Here is an 18,447-nt window from a genome sequence, read left to right on the forward strand (position 1 = left end):
ATTGCTTTGAGAAACGGTAAATCAGTGAAATTCCATTCCCCTTCACTGGGGCAGTACAGCCAAGCATCTGGAATGCAGCAGTGATCACAAGGAAATTACTGCAAACTCGCTGAGGGCACTGCTGTGAAAGGCAGCAGAGCTGGCTGCTGGCTGCACACCCACTGACCCCTCTGTGTGCCTGGTTCTGCCATGCCATGTGCGAGAGATGTCTACAAGTCCTGCAAGTGCTGTGAGAATTGGTGGGGCCAAGGCTCAGACAGGTGCCGGGAAGAGAAAACAGACCAACTGCAGATGAACACTGGGGAGTTAGAGAGTTTTCAACCTTTTTATGTCATAGATTATGCAAAGTGAGGAATTTTCCTCATTCAAAGCCTTCCACACAGTAAATGTTGTATAAAGCTACACATTCTAACTTCCATGTGTTATGAAGAACATTAATGATTAATACATTGCATTAATGAAATGTACAACTAAAATAAAAAATGATCCTTTCCCATTGTAAAGCCCTGTGTAATATGGTAACTTTTAACATCTCAGATGCAGTATAAAACTGTATTTACCAGCTTTGTGTTCTCTTATGCTAATTATTTTATAGGATGGTAAAGACTATATCCCACTGAACATTACCTTATGTCCTGATGGAGAGCCTAACTCCAAAACTTGCCCTGTGGAGGAGAATTTGAACAACTGTGTTAATCGCTGGAGTGCAGTGGAAACTGGGTAAGAGGAACATCTCTGAGCACGGGTGAGAGAGAGAGGGAGATTTGATGTAGCTGGGTTGATTTCACAGTGTGGCTGTTCTAAGTGAGTTGGACAAAAATACTTGTCAGAGTATTGTTTATTAATTACAATAGATAACAAAGAAAGACTGGGATGAGAATGGAGCTGTGGCAGGGTGACTAGCTGAGCTACCAGTGTCTATCTGGGCCTCATTCCGCCCCTCAACTATCTTGCAGCAGCAGCAGCAAGAGGCGTCCTCTGAGTGTGAAGACATTTGATGAAGTTTCAGTGGGAAAGGAGAAGGTGATGCATGAGGTAAGTGGGGCAACAACAGGTCTGTGCAACAACAGGGAGGAACATGCAGTTAGTTTGACAGATAGTTTAAAGAGAAGCTCACGTGTGAGTAGATTGGCTTTGGTCAGGATGCGGAGCTTCATGTTACTGCTGGACAGGAACGTATCTCATTATCGGTTTGGTTTTTTCCCCATAAGAAAATGGCAGCTTAATGAAATTGAACCACTGAAGAAAATGTCCCAAGGAGAATCCAGCTGGCTGAACCAGGAAACAGCTGGATGGTGAGGGGGTCAGTTCAGGCGGAACTGGACCAAGATATAAATACTGGCTTTCCTTGATTCAAAGAGCTTTAGCTTGCAATTTCCCCACTCTAGGTGGGCATTTTTATTGATAGCTTAATGGCTCTGCATGTGGGAGGGTGTTGAAAGCTTTCATTTTCACTCCAGTGGAGAACAGAAGCTTATTTTGTTGCAGAATTTGTTGCTTGGCTTGTTGGCTTCCTCTGAAGTTACAGTAGTTACAGTTCTGGAGTGGAGTTTTTTTCTATTTTTTTACTTCCTTATTTAAACAAAGAAAACAAACAAAACCTATAAATTTACTCAGGTAATAACTGGCTGCAGCACACTCCGCTTGCCTCTATGACAGATCCTGTGCCACTAAAGAGAGACCTTCGTAATGCATGTTAGAGGCAGGTACAAAGTAGAAGAAACTGGCTAGAAATAGAAGAAGGCAGCACCTTCTAGGAGAAGGAAAAGAATAGAAGAATGTGTGCAGTCATCTATCAGTACACCAGTCTGTCTGCTTTGCTGCTGGGGTACAGCCCAGCACACCCAGCTAATGCTCCCTTGGGAGCACAGAATTGATGCTAATTATTCCCTAGCATTCTGTCGAATGTAATTCCTGTGCCTTTATCAGTGCATCTTCAGGGATTAGGGGCTTAGAATTTCCTCTGGTTCCTGCATCTCCTTTTGCCAGATAAAGATTTGTTCCTCAGAACCATGTGGAGACATTTAGTAGATAGATCTGGTATCAGTAAGAGATCTTTGCTGCCAGCACAAGTATTACTAAATGCTCCTTCTTCGTGGCATTTTAAAGCAAGTCCTTATATGGAGGGAGAAAAGTTTCAAAAAAACAAAAGGGTGATACATTAATAGGTTGGAAGTGAATGTGTGAGGTATCAATGAGAATCTTTTGAAGAAAATGATGGTATGATCTATTTTTGGACTAAGTAAATGCACTTGAATCACTATAATTATCTTAAATACCACGGCATTCATGCTGATTAGGTCATTATTTCAAAGAGTCGCCCAGGAGCTCAAAAACTCTTCCACACCTTCCTGCCATTCTGTTGATTTTATGTAGTATCTGTTAAGATTTTTATGGGTTTTTTTTTACAATTTCTCTATAAGAAAATTGAAAAGGAACACTGAGATAAATTATTTCTAGAGCATGTTATTTTAAGGGGAAGTAATAAAGATAAAAGACAGAGAGAAATCCAGGCTAAATAGCTGCATAATCAGGACCAGCTGGCTGAAAACTGATAATACTGGCTCTGATAAGAGAAAAATCAGAAGAATGGGCTTAATTTCCTATACCAACTGGACGTATCTCTATGTTAAGCATGTCACTAGATAGCATGCAATTGAAAGTTCTGATGCAAACATGTGCCTTGCAGGTTGATGGCTGGTGTCCAGTTCTCCCTGACAATGCCCATGATCTTAATAATCAGAGTAGCTGGTAGCCCCTACATTAGATCCAGCACAGAAATATCGACATATAACACTGCAGTATCACATCTACAGGTTGTCACCTTCCTGTCAGTACCCCACTGATAACTGTGTGGACAGGGAACTCCAAACTCTGCAGGCCACAGTGAAGGAGAAATTGGATTCTCCCGCCCTTGTTTTGTCTGCTCTGTAGCTGGAGACAATTTTATGAGGTGAAGTTCTGGGCCAAAAGTTGTATCATCACAAAATAAAAGAGCTAGAATTTGCTATTATTACTAGCTCCTTGGCTTTCCTTCTGCACTGATTTCAGTGCTGGTTTAGTTTGACTTCACACTCTCCCCAGGGTATACAACTTCTAATTTCAGAGTCCTTCATGTTGACACTGTGCTGATGTTCTCCTCCTTTTGCTATCCAGGAGTCAGACAGCGGGATGGTGTTAACATCAGATGAGATAAAAAGCCCAAAGAGGCTGGAAATCCGCTCCTGGCCTTACGGGATCATGGCACTTGCGTGAGTACTTTTGATGCATTTCTTTTGAAGTCAGTGCGCCATTCAGAAAAATGCTTCCAAAATTTACAATTTTTGTTCTGATTCCATAAGGAAAGCTCTTTCTAAACAAGCTAGAAGGAGAAGCAACTGTAACAGAAAGGTCATGATTAACATATTTCAAGATCAAGAAAGCTATGATGTAAACTGTTTCCAGAAAGAAGCTGAACATAAAGGACACTTCTAGGTCTCTGAAAGGGATGCAGCATCATTGTATTTATACTACAGGAAGGTTAATTAATGTGAAGAATGTCGATTCTTGTGATAAAAATGAAAACTCATTTCATCAGCTTTGAACACGTAATGTCTCATCAACCAATTGAACACCTTTTGCCAAAGTAAGCCAAGTTGCTTTGCAATTCTGAGTCACATCCCAAAAACAGAAGAGTGCTCTCTAGTGAAGCTGGTTTCTCCTGTTCATGCTTTAATCTGCTGGGACAGAATATTCTGCCCGTGACAAATGCTAAGAGCGAAACAGCTTGAGGCATACACTTCTACTTTGGCTTTTTCTTGACTACCTTTGTAGCGTTCTCCTTTAGTGGTGGGACAAAGTTTGGAAAATGTGAATGATTAATCCAGAGAATAACATTTATTATTATACCAGCAACAAAGCTCTTTCTAATTTTAGATGCATAGAACTGGCACCTTTGCAATTGGTCGGATGTGGGAAAAATGAAGAAGGAATGTTTAGTAAAAGATAGTTTAAGCACTACAGATTTTTGTAAGGTGCATTTACTAGTGTTCTGAATTCTTCAATTGCTGTTTCACAACTGTCATGACAGTCCTCCAGAGAAGACTTTAATCTTACCACCTGCATAATCCTATGAGTTGCTTTTTTGTTGTTTAGTTTACAAGTAGAAGCTGTGCCAGTGTTTGCTGTATGTTATGCATTCGTGGTACAGTCCATCAGAGCAGAACAAAAGCAGATGATTTCTGAGCTAGCAGTTCTTTCCATTTCTGTAACAGGCAGGCAGAGGCAGGACGCAAACCTAGCAATGAAACTGGCCCCCATTTTTACCTTTGTCAAAATGAATAATAGCTGTAATCACCCATGTAATGATTCAGATGCCAACATGTAGAATTTCAGAGACAAGTGACTCAAAATATTGTTAAAAAACAATTCTAGAGTAAAGGATTCCATACTATTCAGTTAATTAAGCTAATTGCATTTTAATTGAACTGCCTAGAGTTTTCTCTGAAATCCGTTGATGAGATTTTTGTTGGTTTCCTCTGCATTAAATTCAATGATTTTTCCCACCAGAGCAATTTCTTGTTTTGCATTGAGTCACACAGTTTGTCACATTAAAGAGAGACAATAGATGTAAAAAAAGGCTATCACAATTCCTGGGTAGTATGGGGGAGCTGACATGAAAGTGCACAGTGAGAATATAAAAGTATTTCAGAGGAGATATAGCTCTGAAGAAGCTTACCTTGTCTTTTCAGACCTTAAAACTACAAATTCCTATATGAATGCTTGATGGCAAGAGACAAGCAGAAAGGAGAAAAGGGAAAAGGTTGCCCAGCTAAGGGTAGAGAGCCTTGCAGCATTAACAGGGAGCATTCAGATGCTTCAGGACACGAGTGTGCCATTAGGATCCTGCTGCTCAGAAGCACTGTCTGCAGCACTCCCAAACACCTGGCACAGGTTTAGCAGAGGTTGGGATTAGGGTTCAAGTATCTGTCTTACGCACATGCTGAGGGGATTTCTGCACAGTGCAGTGCATTGCTATGGAAACCAAATGGCATCAGCTCTAAAAAAAAGCTGTTCAAATGTCAGGAACTGTATTGGAACACCACTTTACCTGCTCTGATTCACTTCTCCACGGCATGATGTCATCCTGACACAATTCCAGCATATACGTACACAACACACGCAGCATCCCTGGTAAAACCTGACCAGGAGATTTTAGCCACCTCTGACTGTTGTTCACATTTCCACCCTTGGATTTGAAGAAATTGGGGAAGAACGAGGTTCTCTCTCTCTTCAAAGCTTTCTGCTGAGAACTCTTGTCACCCTTGTTAACTGTGTACATCTCCCTCTCAAAAACATTTACCCTGGATCCTTTTCAAACAGTCTTTCTTTTATAAAACAAAACTGTTCAAAGGCTTAGCGTGTTTTCTAAACCAGGGTGGCTGCATTTATTATTTTGCCTAAACCTTTCTGCTTATTTATCTTCTCTATTTCTATTTATCTTATCATTTCTCTGACAAGTTTAAAATATGACAACACTACACACCATAGGATGAATCTTCAAGATGAACCTGGTGCTCTGAGCCTGGGACTGCTGTTGAGCTGCACTGATCATGTCTGAGCCTTAGGTATCTAGACTTCCAAAGACTTCCATTTGGTTCTGACTGCAGTGCTTTTCATCTCACTGCCTTCTGAGTGACAGAGCTAAAGTCAGAGGCTTCCATTCTGGGTGCTTTGAACTTCAGAAAGGTGACCAGCCCCATGAGGGGACATACTCTGAGTGCATGATTTTGGCCTGTTAGAACTTTATTCTAGCTGTGTTTTGTGGTTAGAAATGCTTCAAAACAATGAATTCTTGATCTTAATCCCTTGAGCTTTTCTTGCCAGCAGCTACTGATTGCAGTGATACAGCCAGAGGGGACCCAGGAGTAAATTCCTACTGCACAGCAATGTCGAGGATGTTTTAAAGCAAGCAGCAAACAGATATAGCTATTAGAGGAAGAAATAACCCTTTCATTTCTTTCCATGCAGAAAACATAAAGCAATCTCTGGTTCACTGTGCCTCATCAGACACCTATGAAAGCTGTTACAGGGCCACGAAGCCCCCACACCTCATGAGATGCAGCCAGGAGACAAACTGTGTTTGTACATCCCCCATAAACCTCCCTAATTTGCAGGTGTCTTTCTGAAAGAGAGGAGTCAAGTGCCGTGCCCTGCAGTCTCAGCACTGCCAATGAAATAAGGCTGAAGCCCGCTCACTACATCTGCAATGTGTTTCCCCAACCAGTACTACATAGAAGTGTGCCTATTACAAAAGAGAATCCTTTTGGTTACAAAATCAGTTTAAAGACAGGAAATGGCAGCGTTCAGGTTAGATTTTCATCTTTCCCCTTGCCCTGCCAAAAACAGAACAGTGTTCTGGGAAGGACAGAAAAGTTTTCAGGTTGGTCTTTGTGTAAAATGTGATCAGCCTGGATCAGTGGGCAAATGTGTTTCATTGGCTGTCATACCTCATCCTCACTGTTTCACTGTCACAGTGTTGGCACACCTCATCCTCACCATGTTTCACTGAGCATCATGGTGTTTGCATGCCTCATCCTCACACTGTGCTGGGGGAGAACGCTGACAGCCACCCAGAGAATGATGGCACAGCCACATTGCTGAGCAGTTTTACCCAAACTAAACATCTCCTTTGTCACTTCCAGTGGCTGCAGTTTTCAGAAGTTAGGCAAAATCAGCCTAAGGAGATTCCTTTGGGGCAGTGTAACACCAACCCAACTGAAGCACTGAGTCAAATAATGGCTAGTTTCTAATGAAATTATTTAATTGCATATCCACTACTAGCTTTTGTAGCTACATAATTGTGTGATTAATCTAGTGACTTCTGTCAGAGAATGCTTACCTGTAGACTCAGGGAGAAATCTTCTACCTTATCCATAACAGTATGGCTGGCTCAGGGCACAGAGGGGTTTTTGCTCCCTGGGGCAGAGCACTGAGTGCTGCCAGGGGCAAGGCACCACTGCACTGACTGATGTGGTTTGGCTTTTCACATGCAAAAAATGAGATTTCAAGGACAGACAGAAAAGGGAAGATGCAGTCTGGTTTGCCAATATACAGTCCAAGCATGTGTACATCCCTCTGTTTCTGAGCACAAACACAGTGGATTGGAGGGACAGTAAGAATAGAACAGCAAAGGGAAAAATGCAAAGTCCCTTGCATAGCTTCAATTTAGGAAAATGCATTTAGAAAGAAAGGATAGTTTTTAAAGTTAATTGCATTTTCCTCTACAATAAGATGGCTAATGACAAAAAATTGCTTCCAACTGAGCCCGTCGGCTTTCTGCACTCCTTGAGACATCCCTGGCCAAGGAGAACAGAACTGTTAAGGGTTAGGTTGGCTACACAGTGGGAAACTTTCATATCCAGGAATACTTGCTAGGAGGCTACATGGATATGAATGTTTCCCACTGTGTAGCCAACCTAACCCTGAACATTTCAGTTCTCCAGCACCCTGAGCTATGCAGGCTGGGGACAAGTTACACAGGTACATCCAAGCTTTGCCTTACCACTCTGATGTCTGTGTTCAGCTCCTCAAGACCCAGCTAGGGACACAAACATTCTGTGTAAAGCAGGCAATGCACACTAAACCAGACCAGCCACAAGGCAGCCAGTCTCCTGTTGCAGCTGGCTGGGACCGCAGCACTTTGCTCTGCCTGAGTCTGGCTGCAGACCTAGAATTGAAGCCTTGTGCACTGGGATGCACACAGCATCACCTGCTGCACACAGTTCTCTAAGAGGAGACCTACAGGGATGGACAGTTTACAGGTGGACAGGCTTTGAAATGTGATTGTGGTCATATTCATAGAATAGTATTCTACTCTACCAATGCACTGTACTCGTGAACTTTCCAGAATTAGCGACATTTTAAATGAAGGCATTGGCTCTAATTCTGTCACTCAGACTGAGAGTATTTGCAGCTGGTAGGAAAATGAAAGCATTTGCTAAATTCCAGATTCAGAGACAAGGTAATACAAGTCCTAGAATCACAGTGGTATCACTTGGCTGGTCTGAGCACAGCTGCATGCTGCAATTCTGTCCTGCCCAGCACCAATTGCTCCTAGGACTGCAGCACTTCTCTGTATTGCACCTGCACAGTACAACAGTACACACTGTTGGCATCCCAATCTACTACTTCCACACTTACTGTATTTGCTGCTTGTCTTCACTTTCTGTATGTCTTTTTGCAGCTTTACAGAATCACAGAATCACAGAATTGTAGGGGTTGGAAAGGACCTCTAGAGATCATCGAGTCCAACCCCCCTGCCAAAGCAGGCTCCATACACAACGTCACACAGTTATGTTTGCTGGAGCAAGAAATGATTTCACTTTCTTTGAAAAGCACCCAACACTCCCAGTCTCTAATCACCTGTTGGGGATTGCAGTTACTGAAGCAGTACAGATAAAATAAGTGTAATGAGTAACACAATCATGTGCTGACTGTTGACTATTTTGGTTTGATTTAGCATGATTATGAAGTAGCATTACTCTCCTTTAAACAAATCTGTAGTACACACTCAAAGTGCTTGAGCACTGCCTAATTCTGAATCTTCCCAGGCACATTCACAAAACAGTCTGAGACAAAATGTGACAAGCCATAACCAGTCTGTGAGTGACTTACCCTAGAGGGGTGCATGTTAACGGTGTGTAAGCAAAGTGAAGAGGTTCAAAAGCCATTCTCAGGATGGGATTCTTACCAGAACCATTCCTAAATTATCCAACTCTCTTCCAATGAATTCCTCAGATGGAAGAAACCAAGTTTAACAAAATAATATTTAAGGCAGCTTGCAACACAAGTACCTTTTTTTCCACAATGCTTGCTGTTCCTCAAGGTCACCTTGTGATACAAATTCTCCCTTGGGTTCTTCTACTTTGGACACTGAGGTTGCTCTGGTGATGTAAGCTGCTTCTCTCCCAGCTCCTGGATCACCTGTAATAGGAGGAGATAGTAGAAAATGAGACTTTTGATAGAATTGGTTACAGGCCAGCAGCTGTCACACTGAGCATCACCGCCACTTGCTAGTGTGCAGCTCAGGAATTTCACTGGGCTAAAGAATATCAAAGGGATCTTGCCCCGCAGTGCTTTTAGTATCATTTAAAGTTGGAGTCTGACAGGATTATTTGTCAATTCATCCTTTATTGCAGTCAAAGAAAAGTCATAGTCATAGTCTTCAGTTCTGCTTTCAGAAAAGTCAAATATCATGAGGAGAATGTTATTGCTTCTGTAGGATAGGTGCATTTATAACTAAGACATATAGAGTGCACTGAAACTTATAAAGCTGACCAGACAGGACACTGGGACTCTTAGCTTTACTTCTGAATCTGCTTATAATACACCTAGATCTTCACAAAATAAACTGAATTATCAGTTCCCTTGTTAATCAGTTTCCAAAATGTCACTGCCTTACAGGGTGCTACAATGTTAAATTGAAATGCTTTATATTTGTGTATGTTTATAATTAATTTTGACCATAAGTAACACAGATAAAAACCTGTGGAGATGGGATCAATATATCATATTGCTTATTCTCAACAGGCGGCGAGCTGTTAGCAAGAGCAAAGAGTCCATCTTATCCGACCATGAACGTGAAGCTGTCAAATACCAGCCCGCAGTGCAGGTTGAAGAGGACACCATGGACTTCCCACTGGAAGACTCTGTTCTCCTTCCTATGGATCCAAGCCTGGAGTGCCACAGCCCACCTCCAGATTACAACTCTGTCGTGCACTGCTCTGCACCCCCAGTGTAACCAGCCCAGCCTACTGCAGGGCCTCCCTCTGATGCCTCACTTGGCCATGATGGATTCCATAAAGAGGCTGTGTGCCAACAAAGGGGAAACCTGGCAGCACACTGGTTCTTAGGTTTCATCTGGCACATCTCTGATGTGAACAGAAAATCTTTAAGAGCATCCCTTTGCTATCTTTAAAGGCCTATTGCAACATATGCAGTAAGTTAGAACACTGTAAGAATTGTTAATAGGAGCTGTAACCCAGAACTGCTCCCATCCTTCCTCCCTTAGCAGGGATTGTTTATTAACCATATTTTACTCTGTAAGTCACCAAGAGTCACCTCACGATAGCTGTGACAATATTCATTTTGTTGGTCCAGCTGACAATTACAGCCTTAAACTCTGATGTTTTGTTTTTGAAGAGAATCCAAAAATTCAAACATTTCTCTGAGTTCTCTGCATGGGAACTTACCTTCAGTAAATGTTTTTGGAATATCTTGAAATCCAAAATATGTTTATTACAATTTGTGATCTAACAGTTTCCACCGCCAAGAGGATCCACTCCCCAAACGACACAGCAGAGAAGCAGCCAGGATCCATGTATATATATAGACAGTGTTGTTAAATGTGTTGCCCTGTTTTCCCTCCTTATTCAAACAGCAGCTTCTTTAACATTATGCAACAGGGAGCCATGATGGAGATCCATCTGTGGTGATGGCAAGGCATCAGCGCTGCATTAAGTAAGAACCTTAAGCTTATGCGGGCAGTATTTCCCAGCACACGTGCACATCTGTGTGAATGTGCATAAAATACTCATCCACAATATGAGAGTGACACATGAATGCACATATAACCTTGAGGCATCAGCAGCGTAGCAGCATTTCTGTTTCCTTTTTGGACACAGATTATTTAAAATTGGAGGAAAAAAAAGCTCTTCCTTTGAATTCTATGGCAGATGCCCAACAGTCTCATCTTGGGAATACCAGCCCATTCCATGCTGTGAGCATATGTAGAACACACTTGTCTCCAGCTGCCTTGCCAAGGTGAATACTGCTACAATATACCACGTCTTCTATATCTAAACCCATCATGAGTACTGCAGAGATTTTTGGAATCCACTCATGCCAGTCCAAATGGATCACAAATTCTCACATCTGAGAAATTCAAAGTGTGTTATCCCTACCCAAAAGCGGTGTGCAGCAGGGACTGCTGGCCTGCAGGTGTGCACACCCAGATCCCACGCACACCCCTGACCATCCTCGCAGCAACCTCAAAACCAAGCAACTAATCCTTATCATTTAACGTGCTAGGAAAGAACCAGTGCTGACATTAGAAATCTAGGAAGGGATAATGTATGGAGTTTTCAGGTAGAAAAAGCAAAGATAAAAAAGATGTATGTTGGCAGCCAAGCCTATAACTTCCTAAGTTATAAACCCAGACCTGGATATGACTTCGTGCAGCTTCTTCCAAGGTCTGTACAACCCTTGTCTTTTCTTTTTTAGAATTGATACTCTAATTAGACTTCTTTAGTGAAAGAAATTTTGTTCTTAACTACAAGCTAAAATGATGACAAATTAATTCTTTTGTAAAACATCCAACACTTGCCAAACAATTATTTTACCTTGGTGAAAACAGCCTAAACATCCTTGCAGCAATGAAGACAGTTGGTTGCATTGAAATAAACAGAAAAAAGCCTCAGGTATGATCAAAGGGGAAGAATCCCCAAAGCCCATGCCATCCTAACTGTGAATGCTAATGCATCTGGTGGAAGGGCTCTTGGGAACGACGTCTTGTTATCCTCAGCCTCAGATTTGAGCTGTTTAAGAAATCACCTGCAGGAGCCCATGGGCCATTGCTCATAGTGGGCCTGGCAAATAACTGTGGTCTGTAGTTGCTTTATGGCCATTATTGCACTTCTTTGTATGTAAGTATCTATGTATTAAGTAAAGTTTGTCAAGTAACAGAAGAAAATACTGGGAAATAATTCATCTGAGGGGTCACAGAAAGCTCAGTGGATCAGTTTTTCATGAAATAGGAAATTATCTGTAGCTCTGATCAAAGAAGGAGTCATTTATTTGGAAAATAATTTATTCAGATAGCAGAAAAGAAAAAAAAAGGTGCCTATGGTTTGTCTGGCTCTGCTGTTACCGGCAGCAATCAGCGTGAGGTGGTTTGTTGTTGTGCCTTGTTGTGTAGCAGAAGAAAATGACAATGTCTAAAATAAATCCTTTGCTTATAATCTCCGAAAGAAGCACATGTAGGAAAAGCAGAAAAGTGCAACTTTGTTCTCAGTTTTAAAAAAGAATAGGAAATTCTGCTGTTTGAAGTGCCTTCTTCCAAGAGAGCCGAGCACACTGCCTTTCCTCCTTAGCAAGGATGAAATGTTTATTTTAAGTTGAAGGCTTTTCCCTCTATGGTAACTGTAAGAAGCAAAAATATTACCTAAAAGTATTACTGAACGTATGTGTTTTCTATTTTATTTACTAATATTTTGTCTTTTTCTCTCCTCCCTTAATTTAATTATTGTTCTTTTCTTACAATGATGTATATAGTTTACCCAGTAGGAACAAATATAGTGAATCATTTATATGGTAGCATTTGTAACATTTTAGTCAAAAGAGAAAGATGCGCAGACATAGCAGAGTTAAGGATCTTCATAAAGCATTTCACTGATGCTTGCAGGTCGCAGCACCCACTGGTGCCAGCTCACAGCTGTGCTCTGCTGGCCCTTGTATCCCAGCTCTCACTTGCTTTCCACATCAGTCAGTTTCAGAAGGGAAGCAGGGACCTGCAGGAATGATCTCACTCCTGAAAGTGACACTTTGCTGCTCAAGGCAAAGGGGAGGATTTCCACTGCTTCTGTCTTAACTAAAGGCTGGTGTATCAGCTGGAGCATCAGAAGGAGCCAAGTTGTCTAAGTGAGGTGATGTTTAGTGGTTTTTCAGATGTCTCAGGGATTCTTATTCAACTCTTGTTCACCGCCTGCCTTTTCTAATCTCACTGAACTCAGTGGGATCAGGTATTGAGAAGTACCTTTGTTTTCCTTATTGGTGCCCACTGTCCTGTTTTTCTTCTTGTAACCCTGTAGAATCAGGGCAGAGAAGCTCAGAGCTCACAAATGTGTTGCCTCTTCCCAGCACCCCCCCAGCCATACAGTCTGCCAAGAAGTGCCTTCCCCTGTGCACTATGAGCAGCCAGGTGGGTTTGGCAGCCTGGGGCCCTTTCTTCCTCTTTGCTCTACTTGTCATCTCTGTGCTGGTATTTATCAGTCACAGCTTGATACTTTCGTCTTTTGAGTAAGGTCAGATATAGAGCCCACCTCACTGTGATATTTTGTGCATCCTCTGTTCTTGCAGAGGCTGAACTAGACCTCACCTTTCTCTAGTGCTTTCTCAAACAATTTGATTTCTCTTTGGTTCTTAGAAATCAACCTCATTAGAAATGGTGCCAGCCAGGATGCTGGGCCCACACCATCTGCACAGCATATCAAGAAAGGCCAGATAAAAACATAAAGTCTGTTGTAATAACAAGCTCAAACAAAAACACTGACAGTTGAACCCACTGAATGCTGATGATGCAGACATTCAAAGTTGCCTGCAGGCATAGCTGCTCTGCTTAGACATTTCACTAACACGCATACCTCTCCAGGTAGCCAGCCTGACATCTACCCAGGGCAACCTGGAGTGGCCAAGCACTTCTTTCCTTGCATTTATGCACTGTATATTGTAAAAATGCTTATCAATATGTTAGCTTGTAACTGGCCAGTAAACAGCTTATGACTTGGCTTCTCATTGACCCTTCATGTTGAGCACTGGCTCTGCTTTGCCACGCGCCATCCTGCTTTATGAATTCCATCTGGCTCAATCCCATCTGTAAGGGTGTTTGGGACCAACAGTCTCTAGCTGCCACTGGCACCAAATGGGTACTGCCAGGACTCAGCAGCAAAGAGGAAATAGCTATGCAACAAGGTAAGGCATTATCATGCGTTCCTGGTAGCAGGAATTGGCCAGGATCTCACACCTTGGACTCTATTTTACTTTCTTATGATGAAGTGAATGGAAAATAACAGAAGGCAGCAATGTTTCTTTTGTCCCATCCTGCAGATAGTAATGGCCAAGACCTGTGATCCATTTTCCTGGTTTTATGCTGTGACACATAAAAGAAAAAAGGAAGAAAGAATTTTGCTTAAGTACCAACATAGCTAGTAAAATTCAGGAAGGACTTCTGGATTTGATCCCATCAAGAGTCGGTCACTGTATAGGATATAAAGGTTCAGCACAAGCACTGATTTGTTTCTGTGATGCATGTGTTGGTTTCATATTTTGTTAACATAGACTGGTTCACTTGGGACCCCATGCAAATGCAGTGCCCTGAGGGCACTGGTTGGAGGAAAACCTATGTGGTGTACAGTGAGCAGTGTCTTTTTGTCCTGCCTGGCAATCCTGTGCCACAAGAGCCAGCACATACTTACTGCTCCGGTCATTTTTCCTTGGATCTTGAGCCGTCAAAGCAGCTGGTGAAAACTGGGGAAACCCAGTAACTGAGGACTCAGAGAAAATATACTAATACTCAAAGCACCAAGGAATGTATGTCTGCTCTGTTCCTGCCTGTCTGCAGAATGTATGCACTGAAAACAACGCTTTCTTATGTAGTCAAAAAATGTACTGTATCTATTAACCAAAAAAAAAATAAAAAATAAAAAGATTCTATATTTATACAGCCCAAGGCTCCTTTGTGTCATCTCTTGGCTTGAAAAGTGTTGTCCTTGAAGCAGAATATAAATAAATAATGCAACAGTTTGAGGGATTTTTACAAGGCATAGATCTCATTAATTTCTACAGAAGGTTCAACACTTAGGACATAAACCTGCCACGCTGTCATTGCCTGAAGGTATCTAACTGCTACATTTGTTTAAAAAAGTCAGGGACCTGGGAAACGGCTGGCCCAATTTGCTGGAGAGATCTCCAGATCTACCTGCTGCCAAAAACAGCCCATGAAAGACAGAGATTGCTGTCTTGTTATAAAACAATAAAACAATAAAACATAAAACAATGGGACTACTGAGACAGAATCGGAGTTAATGCTTTCTGAATGAGATCCATCTTCTCTAGAACATGGAAGCATGTAAATACATGAAGATAATTTGCAGAGGATGGTAGGATTTGGAGTTTGTTGGGCTTAAAATTTTAGAAGCTGCACTTAATTTAATTTACCATAATATTCTAAAAAGATCATAATTACACAAGTATTTCCCTATACCCAGCCACGATGCTGTTATTAAATTCTCACTTGAAGGAACTCTGCACTGATAAAATGCAGAATATCCCATGCTCATATTATCCCCAAAATAGTTGACTGCAGCAAGCATGCCTTTTTCTTTACCATTGGCTACCCTACTGTGGCTAATGTGAAATACTACTTCCCATTCCTCTTTCCATTATGGTGGCACAGCAGATAACTAGTTGCAGAAGAAATATGACATCTTAGCAGATTTTTACAGACTGACAGATACTAGTTTCTACTTATGTCTTAAAATAAATACCTTTATTAGTAAGGAAGCGTTAGCATTTCACAGCCATTCTTCCATTAGCGCTGTCTTACAGGTTATTGGTCTGTGTGTTTCACTGTCAGATTAAATACCATGAAGCACTCAAGTCCCTTCAAACATTTTAAAGTTTCTCTTTGCTCACTGTTCCAAACAGTCCTAGAAATAAGTGTCTAAATTATACGTGTCATTTGAAATACAGCAATCTCCTTTCATCCACATAACGAGCAAGAACATTCTTCTCTGTAAACTATAAAATGTTTCAGTTACTTACATAACACATGAATCACTGCATGCTAGGCCTCCTTTAAGGGGAAACTAATGTGTTAAATGGTAGTAGGAAAGCATACAAAATTAAATCTGATTTCCTTTTAGCACAAATTTGAGTTATCAGTCACATACAGGCTGAGTTTCACTTGTGCAAGTTACCCTGTTTTGGCACGTGTTAGAAAATAATTTGAGGTAAAAAAGAGACAAGACTGGAAATCAGGAAATATCTTTTCTCTTAAGTCTTGGCCAAGGTACATAACTTCTTTGTCCCTTTTGGCACATGGGATGTAAGAGATCCTTGTTTTCAAAGCAGCAGCATATAGAGATGCAAGACAAGAAAATCTCAAACTAAAGTAACAAAACTTGGCGGCATGAAGTGACAGAAATCCTGGGAAACAACAGGGACTATGAAGAGGAAGATCTAGGAGTAAGATGAACAGATTTCCCTCATGGTCTCATAAGAAAGCTAAGAAGAGAATACTGATCTCCCCAATTTCCAATCACATTCTTTTTCTTTCCCTAACACTGTTCCAGCAGTGGAAAATCCTGTTATTTTTATATGCCCAGTACAAAGCGAGGCCCATAAGCAGTGCAGTATAATTTTTTCTCAAAACCTACGAAGTAGCCCAAGTCTTCCCTAGGATCCCAGTGTACAGTTTATTGCTGGCTATTACATGATTAAAACAGCACATTCAGTGCCTGCTGCAGATCACACTGTAAAGAATTTGCTCTGAGCAAAGCCCTACAAGGGCAACAAATAGATCTCATATTTTTAACAGTGCTGAAGTCAGTTACAATGAGTTGCAATTGTTATTATGACCTGATGAGCACTCATTAAAACTGAGAGAGGATAAACTGTTCTGTTTAAACCACTTCCTTCTACAGGCACTGAAGATACAGAATGCAGGAAATTTTAGTTCTGACACTTCTCATCTTTCCTCAAGTGCCCTATTCAAATTTCATGGATTGTTTTACTGCATTTTCTTTAACTTGATGCTATTATTGATTTAACAAGATTTACTTTAGGGGAAATCAAAGCAAGAAAAAAAAGCACGTGGTTATTTCAAAACACGAAGCAATGAAGAGAGAAATAAGAAACATGCAGAGGAACACAGCCAGTTCCACTAGAAAGGCAAGAATAACATTCAGTGGTGAAGCATGAAGGACCTTGCAGCAGAGAGCTCAGCACATTTGGAAGCACTCGCTGGCAGAGAAGGGCTGCTGAGGAGCCTGGTTTTGCTGCCCAGGGGAGAGCAGGGCTAACAGGCACTGGTACTCCTATCTAAGTGTGTAGGAATGGCACTGGGTTAAACCAATCACTTGCATACTTTCTAGGGCAAACTGTAGCCACTCACAAAGAGTGCTATTAGCTTATCATGCTCACTGTATTCTTTGTGAACTGTCCATTTCCATGGATTTCTTTCAAGATCACATTCTTACTGTAATCCTGTGGGAAAGCAAGTCTCTGAAATAAAATCAGATTACTAAAATCATTATTAAAAGTCTTTATAAAACTAAGTTTTCTTCTTTGCAGATAAAATGGGAACATTATTTCTTTCAGGTCCTATTTCTTGTCAGAGTCAATTTTACCTCTCATTTTTCTCCACGGATTTTTATTTGTTACTGCCATGAAAAAAAAGTCATTTATAGTTTTCCCTTTTCTTTCTTCTTTTCAGAGTAAAATTGCTAAAGGAAATTTCAAATCTGACAGGAGACCAGATTAAAGAAACAAACAGCAGAATGCAACAGCCCTTCTTTTCCCAATGAACTAAAAAAAAATTAGCCCAACAACTTCTGCCCTTCCAGGCTGCCAAGGATGAGCAACATCAGCATGGCTGTTTAAAGCTAGAACTGAATGCTTTGCAATCTTCAGGGCCAGGAGAATAAATGTGGGCATCTTTAGACACTTTACAATGAGTAGTAGTTGTTTATTTTTAAGATGGACCAAAGTCAAGGCAAATTCCTCAAAAACCCAAAGGTTAACTTGCTTTTCATAGCTATGCATTAAAGAAAAGAAAAAAGAATTCTTTCCTGGGAGAGTTCTGACCTTTTATTCATGTATATTTTTCAAATTCTGCATTCTGTTGTTTATGCTCCAAGCTAGAATGTCACAAGCTATCTTAGCACAGAGCAGACCTACAAAGACAAGCAAGGGTAAGCCAAGGAGAGCAGGTGGTAGGGGGTGGGGATTTCAAATGTGGTGGATCAAGGTAATGGGTTTCCTTAATCATGTCTGCTATGACATCTGGGATGTACAGAACAGCTTCCCTCTACTTCCCCAAAGCTTTTGAAACAAACCAACCACCCTCATGATATGATGTTAAGATAGAAGCATATGATTTTACGACCCTATGTGAGGTTAGAACAGCGGACTTCAGTCGAAGAATTATTTCATGAAGCTTCAAAATATGTAGATCAAAATCTGAACATCACAAATGACTTCTTGTCTATTTGATGGATTGTTTCTGAACGTAAAGATGTACTGGAGGTTACATCAATAACTCCTGTTGTTGTGATTATGACTCATAAGAGGATCAGACCATTGCATGACACCTACTGACTCAGCATCCCCCTGCTGCTGAATGGTGTTTGTGTTAGTGTTGATGCAATATTGTTTTGCTTCCATGTTAGTTTTTGCAATAGTGAGATCCCAAATATCTCCAAGCTTCTTCTGTAGAAAGTGGGACATGCCAAGAGATTGCCTAAAATAACCAAGTCTCCTCTCTCTTCCTGATCAAGAGCCTTTATACCACCTATTTCCTTTCAGAAAGAATTTTGAAAGTTAGGAACAGAGGAGAAAACATTGGTTGCTCTTCCAGTGATGCTGAGAACAGTTTAGGAAATGGACATATCACACTGTTTCCCTCTATTT

General features: G+C 41.2%; 1 protein-coding gene and 1 long non-coding RNA gene across 7 annotated transcripts in view; one reads left to right on the forward strand and one right to left on the reverse strand.

The window, feature by feature from the left end:
* Positions 1-14,480, forward strand: part of LOC107312792 (vascular endothelial growth factor receptor kdr-like) — a 114,469-nt gene extending 99,989 nt beyond the window's left edge. For 2 of the 3 annotated variants that reach the window (XM_015860500.2, XM_032444343.1), the window contains exons 27-30: positions 596-720; positions 957-1,035; positions 3,157-3,251; positions 9,571-14,480. In XM_015860500.2, the coding sequence (XP_015715986.1) occupies positions 596-720; positions 957-1,035; positions 3,157-3,251; positions 9,571-9,781 (510 nt within the window). In that variant the 3' untranslated portion in view covers positions 9,782-14,480. The remainder of the gene's footprint in view (positions 1-595; positions 721-956; positions 1,036-3,156; positions 3,252-9,570) is intronic. The other variant, XM_032444344.1, reaches the window with a different exon arrangement.
* The window catches only part of LOC107312793, a 220,231-nt gene that overhangs the window by 145,639 nt on the left and 56,145 nt on the right, over positions 1-18,447 (reverse strand). For all 4 annotated transcript variants that reach the window (XR_004307002.1, XR_001554624.2, XR_004307001.1 and 1 more), the window contains exon 4: positions 8,835-8,964. This is a non-coding gene — a long non-coding RNA (uncharacterized LOC107312793). The remainder of the gene's footprint in view (positions 1-8,834; positions 8,965-18,447) is intronic.

This window comes from Coturnix japonica, chromosome 4 (genome assembly GCF_001577835.2).
Source record: "Coturnix japonica isolate 7356 chromosome 4, Coturnix japonica 2.1, whole genome shotgun sequence".
NCBI classification, from domain to species: domain Eukaryota; kingdom Metazoa; phylum Chordata; class Aves; order Galliformes; family Phasianidae; genus Coturnix; species Coturnix japonica.